The 11,785-nt window shown below is 45.3% G+C and overlaps 1 protein-coding gene across 3 annotated transcripts; it reads left to right on the top strand.

Moving 5' to 3' along the window:
- Positions 1 to 6,317: 6,317 nt before the first annotated feature.
- On the top strand, positions 6,318 to 9,646 carry LOC120699506. 3 transcript variants are annotated; one of them, XM_039983510.1, is made up of 3 exons: positions 6,346 to 6,572; positions 6,905 to 6,975; positions 7,185 to 9,646. In XM_039983510.1, the coding sequence occupies exon 3, from the start codon at positions 7,188 to 7,190 to the stop codon at positions 9,507 to 9,509; it is 2,322 nt and encodes a 773-aa protein (XP_039839444.1). In that variant the 5' UTR covers positions 6,346 to 6,572; positions 6,905 to 6,975; positions 7,185 to 7,187; the 3' UTR covers positions 9,510 to 9,646. The 3 variants fall into 3 exon arrangements, with proteins under 3 accessions (XP_039839445.1, XP_039839444.1, XP_039839443.1); XM_039983509.1 differs by having other exon boundaries at positions 6,905 to 6,980; XM_039983511.1 differs by lacking the exon at positions 6,905 to 6,975 and having other exon boundaries at positions 6,318 to 6,572.
- Positions 9,647 to 11,785: the final 2,139 nt, after the last annotated feature.

The following is an 11,785-nucleotide window of genomic DNA, read 5'->3' as shown; positions in this document are numbered from 1 at the left end:
TTCATTCCATCCGTACTCAATGCGAACCGAACATTTCTCGGGTCATTCCCAAATTCCAAATAGTACTTCTCATCGAATTCCTTCCACTGCCAAGCATCAGCTGGATGTCGGAGCTTTCCATCACCCTTCTTACGCTTATCTGAATTCCACCATCGCATCAGTTCAGCATCCTTTGGGTTCTAGAAGAAACGCCTAAGGCGATCGAAAATAGGGAGGTACCACATAACCATGGCGGGAATTCTGCTCTGCTTCTTAAAAATGCCTAAAGTAGCGTCGTCTGGCTCAACATAGGAAACACTATTCTTCGCCACATTCTTTTTATTCACATCATTGGACCTTGATTGTTGTCACCACAGTAACCAGCATTGTTTTTGTACCAACTTGCAGAATATATAGGGTATTTCTTCAAGTCTTTGAAAGTATCCCCATGATACAAAATACAATGATTTGGACATGCATGGTTTCTTTCCACACCCATCGTGAATGAGCTCACAAGTTTCTTTGCTCGGTATGTGTTGGCTGGTACTTTATTTGGCTTTGGAAGCAACCAAGCCAAGATACGCAACAGATCATTGAAACTACCATCTGACCAACCATGCTTAGCCTTCAGAGTCAAGAGCTCAAGTATGAAACGAAGCATGGTCCAGTGTTTCGGGCATCCCTTCGATCACTCATATATATTTTTCTCTGCTGATTTTCTCACCGTCTTAAAGTTTTCTAACCCCCTAGCACTACCAACCAATACCTCCACTTTGGTGTGGCGCAACAACTGGCTGAGAAAATCACCATCATCAAGTTCATCGCTACTACTATCAGCATCCATTGGACCGTCGACATCATCATCTTGGAATCCACCAACACCATCATCATCATCATCATCGTCGACACCATCATCATCTCCGCCACCATGCAAAAATATGAATCAACCATTCTGTCAAACTCCTCGTCTTGTACGATATGATCCAGTAGATTATCCGCCAGAGGTGGAGCATCCGTCTCGCCATGTTTCTCTCTGATCGTGTAGTCCTTAACAAAATCACTCACTATTACATGCGATCTGATTGTAGTTGGGTCGCTGAATACTCTCAATTTCTTGCAGACAGTGCATGGGCAATGCATCAACTATGTCTTATTATTTCTTGCATGGTTCTCCGCAACTTGAATGAATTTATTAAGCTCTCCAAGGAAATAGGTGTTCGTACATTTTGCATTGTACATCCACGTCCTATCTATCTCTGAACAGCAACACATAATTTAAATGGATTAAAACAAGCAACTATTTATGTAAATAATTAGAAGAAACATAAATTCTTTTCTGGAAGGATAATATCCATAAATGGCATTAATAATATACTTCTCTATACGCGTAGATATTGAAAAAAAGGTAATTTAAATAGTACTAAATAAGAAAATGAAAATCAGACCTATTATTGTACCACAATATCTTGGAAAAAATCTATCACGCATGTGGGTAAAAATAGAGGAAAAAATAAATCTTCTTCTCTCTGCTCCATAGATCTAGTAAGTAATTTACTTAGGATGAGGCTAAAACATATAGATCTAGTTCAAATGATTAGATAATCTTGTTCTCCTACTGAAATAGCACAACTTCATCCAAAAGTTTGAGGCAAATGGTGTCTCAAATGGATAATCCACACCATGGAGATCTAGAGCTAGTTAGAAGTAAAGAGAACTCCATTTGAGCCACAAATCTAATAAAAGAGGTTAGAAATGATAAGGAATTAGCATCAAATTACCTCCTAGAGCCCCAAACTTGAAGAAAATCGAGTTGAAAACCTTCCCCCCTCCCCTTTTCTTTTTTTAGATCTTGGGGAGCTCCTCTCCCGAGCAAACAATGGGGGGTCGGGAGGAGGAAGAAGCCCAAATTTTTATAGACATTTCTAGGGGTGGGTGGTTGGGTGAGCCGCCCCTAAAAATAGCACCTATTTTCAGGGGCGGCTGGGGGTGAGCCGCCCCTAAAAATGATATTTTCAAGGGCGGCTCAATTGCTACAGTACCTACGGCCCATTTGTAGGAACAGGTGACTGTTTGGTCCGACCCTAAAAAAATCGAGGTGTTGTTACAAATCATTTTTGTAGTAGTGACATTCGTCTCATACTCTGCCGCACGTCAAAAGATGGTGACGTACATCCAATTTTAGTTGGCCCAACTTGTTGGAGTTCATGGTGCGGGGGTAGATACGCCTCATAAACTCTGTAAACAGTCCACTCGAAAATAATGAAATAAAAGAAGAAGAAGAAGAATTGGCAGCATATCAGGAAAATATGGTACAGCTTTCAATTAACTGCAACCTGATATCTGAAATCTGGAGTTATTTTCACTGTTTTCAGAATAGCAGCCATCATGTGTACATTACTATCTAATCAGTGGCAGGCAAGCAAATTTTGTTGTTTTGGAAATGCAATCAGTCCATTGCTTCTGACTGATAAAATCTGTATCATCGTCTCACATCCATAACATGCTCTTCCAGGTTATATTGGTTTGACATTGCACTGCAAAACCTTCAGCTCACTCTTTAATTATGCCCTCAGCGCACGCGCACAACTCTTATAAAAGATTTCGGCATCCTGCGGTTATTAGCTTACCGCAATGCGCCACTAGCTGAATTGTTCCCATCATTGCCACCAAATTCCGCTTGCACTCCACTAGTAGCGGCTGGGCATGGGTCGTGTACTCGATCGTGTTTGACGTGGTTGTTGAAAACTAGCCCAGTGGGGTATAATCGGCTGTCTGCCAATGAACCATAAAATGGGTCTCGAATCAAAGAAACAATGGAACATGTGCATGTATCTGTGAAAACCAGCTTAGTCTCTTTAATAATGTGGCTTCTTCGGCCCTGTCCCCTTCTACAGTCATGGTCACCGTCCTGTTGATAGGAAATGGACTGTGGTGGAGAATATAATTGCTTGAATTTTGTAGGCGAATTGGTCCTAGCTATGAACAATTGTAAATGACAATTACTACAGCAGTCACACTATATGGTACTGTCTAAAAAATAAAAAAATAAAGAATAACAAGTATTGACTAAATTATGATAAAACACTCTAACTCTGCTGAATCTAACCAAGTTCCATGACTGGTCAGCAATTTAAATATTACTAGAAAGGCCGTGCAGCATGTTATTTTTACCATTTAATTATATTCTATGAAATTTTATTAGATACAAGAAAGAACAATGTTCTTAGGTTGATACACTCTTTTTGTTTTTAAGCTTGCAACGTATGTGAGACGAATTGGTCAATTTGATATCTTTGTTCTTTTTTTTTGTTCGCAGGTAGCCCCTGTTGTCATGAAAGCATACACTGCGTTGTGCACTTGTAGTGCACATACTTTTACTGGTGTCTATTTATTTGTTGTGGTGAGTTGTCTGGTACTAGGCTGTTCGCAATTCATCTGCTAGAAGGAATATTCTATTTTGATCATCGAGGTTCTCTGTTGTATATCCAGTTCTTCTGCACTCATCCGTACTCTATATCTCCCTCTATACGAACTACTACATGTTTTGTTCAACCATCTGAAACTATAATCTCCTCTTTTTTTCTTCTCTTTCCCTTTTACAAGAGTGTAGTAATACAACTTTTTTGTTAAATAAAATAGTTTTTCCTCCCTGTGGTCACGGAGCTATCCGGCGCCCTCCTTGTCCCTCCCCATCCCAAGCCTCCTCCCTCCCGCCCTTGCCTCCTCAGCGTCTGCCTTCCTCTCCGTCGTTGCCTGCTGTCTCCGCCTTCCCATGCCCTCGGCCACCGTCGCCTCCTCCTCCTCCTCACCATGGTCTTCGGGGAGGGCAGTGCCAGCGCGTGTGTGCGCTCGAGCTTGAGCTTGAGCGTAGTGACAGAGCCGCGGCACCCGGCAGCTCGGGCTGGCGGCAGACGAGGCCTATGCAATCTATTATTAATTATAAATACCATTTCTATAAACTATTTTGTCGCTATATTGTTTTCTTATTTGGAGACTATATCATAAATAGCTAGAGACTATATTGCAGAATATTATTATATATTTTTTGTTTAAACACTATTTTGTAAATAGCCAGGTCTGCGGCCGCTCGGGCGAGTGTGCGACCCGGCGGCGCGCGGTGGCCGAGCGGCTGGCGTGGCGTCGTCCTCCTCGGTTCTCGTCCTCCACGGTGGCCCAGTGGGTGGCGCGGCACGGCGGCACCGCGGCCGGCTCGCGGGCTGTGCAGCGGCGGCCAGCGCATGGTGTCCGGCAGGAGGCACGGCAGCACGGCGGGCAGCGTCGCCGCACGTGCGCACTCGAGCTCGAGCGTAGCGGCGGAGCTGCGGCACCCGGTGGCTTGGGCCGGCGGAGGGCGAGGGCGAGGCCTCGCAGCGCGCGGGCGGCGGCGGCCTGCCCGCGGAACATGTGGCGGCGGCCGGCATGGTGGCCGTTGGATGGCCCGATCGGATGGCCGATTTTTTTCGGGTGACGTGGCGCGATGAGAGGCCCGGGAATGACACCGGAATCGTGTTTTAGAGATTATACGTGTGAGGTTCCATCTACAAAGGAAAAAGGGAAATCTGACCTTATATATAAAAGTTTCTAACTCTGTCTGGTCAGCAACTTGCTCAGCCACCGCACAGGCACAGCTCCTCGATAAGTTGGATTTTGCTGTAGCTTCCCCTACACACACATATACATACAAATAAGTTGGAATAAGTAACTAGTAGCTTTAGGAATGTGAAGCATCAGCAAGTTTCCAACAACCGAACCGAACATTGTCACTGCGATCCGATCAGTATCATCAAGTGACGAGAGATATGATCAATATACTGCAGGCATAATGCAACTGGGTAGCAAAAGGAGACCAAAGATGTAGACGTCCTGCTGTTGGCGTGGCGCAACATGCCATTTGCTGAACGGCTCCCATCGTTCCAATATAATGCCACCAAATTCCAGTGTTCGGGCACTCCTGTTTGCCGTAGTTGGCACAAACTAGCCCGGTTGCGTGTATTCGGTGATGTGCACCAAAATCAATCACAAAACACACAACAGGCCTCGATTCAGAAAAATAATGGATATGTGGTGAAAACAAGATTTGTCTGTTGCAACCCATCAACAGTTCATCACTACTGACTTGTCCGAATATGAAGATTTGTAAAATAAAAATTAATTGCTGTATGAAACAGATATACTGAATCAACAACTTAGACTCAAATTTCTAAATTATTTATCTTGAGACAATATGATGTCTTGGCTTCCGTTGAAAGCTCGAAATCCTGAAATCCTGAACTTCCAAAATCGGCTAAGGAATTATCATATTGGATTGTGCGGTACAACATCAGGTGTGAATTTGAGTTATTTGCTCAGAATTTCCCCCCTTTACTCTAACCTCCATTACCTTGTACAATCTCTAGCAATTCTAGGACAATAGTATTAGTACCAATTAGTGAGGGGGGCTTGCTGGAGATGCTCTAAGAAAATATTAGTTGAACAAAAAAGAAAATAGTAATCGAAGCTGGATTCTTCAGACAAAGCCCAATCGCCTATGAAGTATTTGTCATGTAGAAGCAGCGATTATAGTCGGAACAATTGGGTTTTTAATAAGATTTCAATCCCTTCACCAAATGCGCCATTGCTTACAAAATGATTGGCTTTGTACAGTACTGGCAAAAGTTGTGGAGGGACAAGGACCAAAGTTGTATGGAGGTGACATTGCGCAAGGTGCATGAAGGTGTGGGCCGGAACCAAGCATTGGGTTGTTGTCGTAGTCTCTTTTTGTATTTGTTCTTACTTGAGCCTTTCTAGCTTTATTTTTCTTTCTTTTTTTGTTGCCTGTTGTGAGTTGGGTGGGTCAAGAAGTAATAGGTGTAGGAAACTACATTACTTAGTTCTTAAAACTCAACAGGATCTGCACCTAAACAACATGAGCACAACCCAAAATACAAGAGAAGGTTGTAGATCTAGACCAGCAGCGAGTGAGGCAGCAACCGATGAAGATCCAGCCATCTTGGTTGGGGACGAGAGCGATGTAGGTGCATCCGTAGTCATTTCCGTGGTCGTTCCCGGCGTGGTCGAAGGCTGTTTTTCTGCCCTTTTGCGATGGCCTGCGAGCCTCGCGCTTCAACCATGTAACATTGATCCATCGGTGGAAACTCGGTTATCTTTGGCTTTGAGTAGAAGTCGAGCCATGGGGCTTTTGGTCTTAAAAAAACTCACCTGAGATTGCGACGACAACGGATCACCCGAAAAAGGCCCAAATAATTAACTAGACTTTTTCAGTGGCCCGCCCATGGACAGCAATGGTGCAAGCAAAGAACATATTCCAAAGCCACAGCCACTGTCTGATGGAACAGCATCACCATCGCGAACAAATACCCAACTAGCTTCTATGAATAGTAAAAGCATCCAGGAGCAGCTAGTTGCACATTTTTATACTCTGCGTAGCTAATTGCAGCTGGAACTAACGCTTAGCCTCCATCTAAACAAAGTTGCAGCCACCACCTCTTCGTCCAAGCCCAGCTGGAATGAACACTAGGTGTACGATCTGAGAAAGTCCAAGGGCGAGGTGATCCGAATCCCGGTCTGCGCTTGGCAGCCCCATCGATCTTGTGGTAATTTTTTCTTATTAATTTCCTTTTTTTTGCACATACATCATAACTTCATTATTCAGCATAACTCTGCTAGTCTCTCTTCCCTACCCTTGTTACGTGTGCACTTAACTTTTTTTAGTTCTTAATTTACCAATCATAGTTGTAAGTGTACATGCTGTTATTAGCATGACAGCAACTTATTAGCTGCTTAACTTTTGTTTATATATAGTGATATATATGCAAGACTTTTCCCGGCACATAAAGTTGATAATGTTTCTTAATCCGGACAACTATAGTATTATCAGCTAGCTCTTGGACATTAAAAATTTGACACTTTAATCTTGTTTGAATAGCATATTTGTATATAAAGCATGGCCAAAGGTGCATATCTATATTGAACTGGAGATCTTGACGACCCGGAAAGGTCAGGTGATTGTCTTTTTTCCCATAGGAGTCCTAGATTCTCCTCATTTCTTATACGCTTCTACTCACTTAAGCATATCTTTTCTCCTATTCTTTTTTTCTGTTTCGCCCCTGGAGGAACAAATTCATGGCTAGCTCACGCAGTCGAACACAACTTCTTTTTCAGAGTAACCATGCCACCAGTGCTTATGCTTTTCCTCATGTCTGCAGATCATGGGCGATGGAGTCTCCAGAACCGGAAACTGCTCAGAAGTACTGAAAAACTTCTCCCAGCGCACGGCAGGGCTGAAACTTCAGATATTGCGGGTGAACGGTCTCGCCATCGTCGATGCCGTCCTTGCTGGGATCCTGGTCGGAATAGACACCTACAGACCTCCCTATCGGCACCGCCCCATCATTCGCAGCCTATATCAGGGAGCCACCACCTTGTTCTTGCCTATCCTCTCCTATGTCATCTCCGATTCTGCATCCGCCTACTCCACCTTCGGTGAGCCGCAAATTTACAGCTTCCGGAGCCCTGCTGGTACTGAAATTCAGTACAGAATCATCTGCCAGACAATTTGGCACAGGTTCCTATGCATAATCTTGGCAGTCCTTGTCCTGATTGTTGCTATCAATACGTGTGCAATGGTCGCTGCTGATGAAAGAGAAGGCCATCACAACACGGGCTTCCCTGTGATACTGCTGGTACGAGCAATTTGGACATCCTACCTTGCATGGGTGCCACTGATATTACTCCTCTCTTCGAGCGACCGCATCTTTCAGTATCTCATATCCTTGATGTTTGCACTTGTCTATGCTAAAATCACACTGAGGTGTTGCGCATTGCAAGTGGCCAGGAGTTCCGTTGCTCTTGGGCGCAACCCCCGTCTCATTGCCGGATACATGATGCATCTTCGAGATGGAATCCAGCTTGGAATCCGAGCAGCTGACCATTTCCCTCCTCCACTTATACTCATGGGTGAGGATAGGCTTGAGGTGGAGAGGCGTCCGTACGGTTTCGTCTTCAAAATGATGGGCGACCAACAAGACGGTATGACGACGACCGCAATGAGCAACCATGGCTTGGTGACCATTGACAGAGTGTGGCAATCGGACAACACACTTCTGACGTCAGAGCAGTGGCTCAAAGATGTATGCCTGGGGTTCTCATTGTTCAAGTTGTTGCGGTGTCGATTTGCAGGTTACACAGCTGCTGAAGCTGGTTTCCCGGAAACCTACAGCTTCTGCTTACATGTGTTGCTCAAGGACAGGGATCATGAGAGAGCACTTGCGATCATCACTGAGGAACTGTCTTTCCTGCACGCCTATTACTACTCGTCGACCGCGGTACTCTACTCAAATCGTTGGCTGCCCATGCTGAACATCTCTGCTTCACTCTTGACCACAGGTTGCTGCTTGTTACTTGCTGTAATGCTGATGGCACGACTTAAGAACTTCATACTAGTACCTAAGGTCATGTGTTCTATCTGGTGCGGTCTGCATTCACCTGACACAGACAAGGCTTTCGACAAAACCTTCGGAAATCTACTGTTTGAAATAGTTCCGGTTCTAATACTCCTTGTGGTAGTTGTGCTCGGTGAGGCAAGGCATATTGCTTCCTACATCTGCTCCAACTGGACCAAAGTAGCCCTAATCTGTCACCTCGTGGTAGATAACCATGGTGCATTGCAGCAATCTCCTACCTTGCAGAAGTGGATCGGGCGCGTGCTGCGATGCCGGTGCATGCGGCTGATGAAGCACTGGGATGACAGAATGGACCAGTGCTCGGTGCTGGCGCTCCACTCAAGAACAGATCTGGTTGCTCTTGGCATGCGCCTCCTCCGCCTTCCCGACAAAAAGCACAAAGTCAAGGTGCCAAAGGCAGTGACGAAGGCGATTGTCGATACACTCAGAAGCAACAATGTGCTCCTGATCCATCCCTCAGCATGTTTGCACCGGAGCCTGGGAGTAGGAGGTGAGGGTAAATCTATCTCTGGCCTCATACTCATGTGGCACATTGCTACAAGCATCCTTGGGGTGAGGCACCAACACCACCGGCCTCTCTCCGAGGACATGGTGATCACTACACACCTGTCAAGGTACTGCGCCTACTTGGTGGCGTACGTGCCGGAACTGCTCCCTGACGATGACGAGTGGTGCAAGAGCCTGTACAAGGCTGTCAAGAAGGACTCCGAGCGCACTCTTGCCGGTGGCGGGCTAGCGGCGGCGGCGGCCGAGCCGAACTACAACAAGCTGGTGTTGCTGCTGCAGGAAAGGGCGGAGCACGAGGTGCTCAAGGACGGCCTGAAGCTTGGCAAGGAGCTGGCGGAGCTGCCGGAAGGCGAGGAGGCGGCGTGGAATTGGTTGGCTAGGTTTTGGACAGGGATGATCTTGTACATCGCTCCATCCGACAACCTCACCGGGCACGCGGCGGCGATTGCCCGTGGCGGCGAGCTGATAACACTGGTCTGGGCGTTGCTCATGCATGCCGGGATCGCCGCTAGGCCAAGCACAACGGGTGGTCCTCCGGCTACTGCTGCCGACACAGTTTGATGGTCGTTGCCTACACTCTTAACTGTTGATGTTCTGTACTTCTATATTATCTTACTGTATGTGACTGGAGAAACAGGATTTGATTAATGATGAGTGTGTTACTGTGTTATATTAGAGATTTTGAATTCTTTTCATCTTATCAAGGAGCGCAAGCACCAGCTATTTCCTCGAGTTATTGTGAGTGAATTGCACCCGGTAAATGTGGATGTCTCCTTGTTTATTTTAAGAACCTTGGACTTGGAAACGGCCAGGTATTTCCTGCTGTTCACTATAGAGAAGAAAGAATTATGACCATGTTATGAGGATTACTATGCAAGAAAACCATACAATCAAACGGTTATCTTAAGGAAAACTGGAGTAAAACTACTAAACACAGTAGTAGCACAGGTGGTAAATCCATAAAGAGCAATTATACAGCAAAGCCCCGACAAATAACAACCAAGCAACTCAAACTTCACATGGAGGCGAGCACTACCGGAAACCGTTGTTTACCGAGTGTCTAGTAGTTTGTCGAGTGCATTCCATCGGGTACTCAGCAAACAATCTCTTTGCTAAGTGTCGCCAGAGAAACACTCGGCAAATAAAAAACACTCGGCAAAAACTCTTATTTGCCGAGTGCAGTGGACAGGGCACTCGGCAAAAAAGGACACAACACTAGCTCGGCAAACAAAATACACACAGTAAACAACCGCCACGTGACCCAGGGGCGGATTTAAGGGGGGCTAGGGGGGCTCTAGCCCCCCTACTGCCCAAAACCTCCCCTAAAATCAAAGGAGAAAAGTGAGAAGAAAAGAGAAAAAAGATGAAGAAAAAGAGAGGAAATGAGTGGAGACGAGGAGGAGGAAGAACCAAGCCCCCCCCCTAAGTTTGTAATCTGCATCCGCCACTGACGTGACCGCCACGTGCGATGGCCATCGAGCACAGCGCCGGCCGTTAGAACTTTGCCGAGTGTCCATTAGTGACACTCGGCAAAGATAAACATTGCCAAGTGTTTTGTCGGGACACTCAGTAAAGTTATAGTTTGCCGAGTGTTTTTTCGGACACTCGGCAAAGTTCTAATTTTGCTGAGTGGTTTTTTGGCACTCAGCAAATAAATAATTTTCCCCCTCTTCTGCCCTCCAAATGTGGTACTCCATGTTAAAATGAAATTTGGTATATTTCTAGGTCTGTTTGCTATATTTAGTTAATTTATTTGATTCAAAGGAATTTCCCGAGATAAGTTAAATTTGAACCGCAAGTGATTCGAATAATGGAATAAAATAAATGGAAAAATGATACTCATGTTATTGAGTCCAATGTGAGGCCTTAACCGGGAAATGAAAGAAAATTTCAAACATCTTGTTCACGAAACATGACCACGAACGTGTGGCAGAATTACTTTTAAATTCTATAAAAAGCAAACAAACTCTGAAAATCATGAGATTTGTCAAGATCTCATGATATCATATGTGGAGGCTGTGGTAAAAAACTGAGAATGTTTTGCACAATTTTTCATGTACATTGCTTATAGAACGAAGCATCTCCAAAGAAGAATCGTACAATTGAGAAGAATTTGATAAGATTTGGAGTCAAAGTGACGATTGAATTGGGGTTTGACTTCAAAACTTTTTATATAGGCATAGGCAACATAAATTATTTCATGTGAAATTTTGGTAATTTTTCGGATCTGTTTGATAATTTTATTTTTTTAACTGCAATTATTGAATTTTAAGTCATATAAATTAAATTTGAGCTATAACTGCATGAAATAATAAAATAATATTTGTAGAAGCATGAAATATGCATTGTTCATTGAATTTGACAAGGTATTTTTAAAGTACATTCGATCAAATTTATCAAAACACGCTATGGAAAAGAAAGAGAGGGAAGAAAATAAAAAAAATGTCCTTTGCCGAGTGCCCCCGATCTGTCACTCGGCATACTAGGGCTTTGCCGAGTGCCAGATCAGGGGCACTTGGCCAAGCCCCCATTTTTACACTTAGGCACACACACACATGCACATGCACACCCCCCCTCGCGTCGCCTCCACCCCGCAGCCTAGGCCCCCCGCTGCGCCGCCTCTAGCTTCCCGCACTGCCGGCCGCCGACCCCCACTGCGCCGCCTCCACCTCACTACGCCGCCAGTCGCCGGACGAGAGCCCCCACCACGCCGCCGGTCCTCGCCTCGCCTGTGACCCGCCTCGCCTGCACCCTCCCGTGCCGCCAGCCGCCTCGCCTACGACCTATTCGACAAAAAGTTGAAGGTGACTAGAACTACGAGTCCACACCACGCCGGC

Source organism: Panicum virgatum, chromosome 3K, assembly GCF_016808335.1.
Source record: "Panicum virgatum strain AP13 chromosome 3K, P.virgatum_v5, whole genome shotgun sequence".
Taxonomy (NCBI): Eukaryota; Viridiplantae; Streptophyta; class Magnoliopsida; order Poales; family Poaceae; genus Panicum; species Panicum virgatum.
This window is presented reverse-complemented; position numbering and strand designations above follow the sequence as displayed.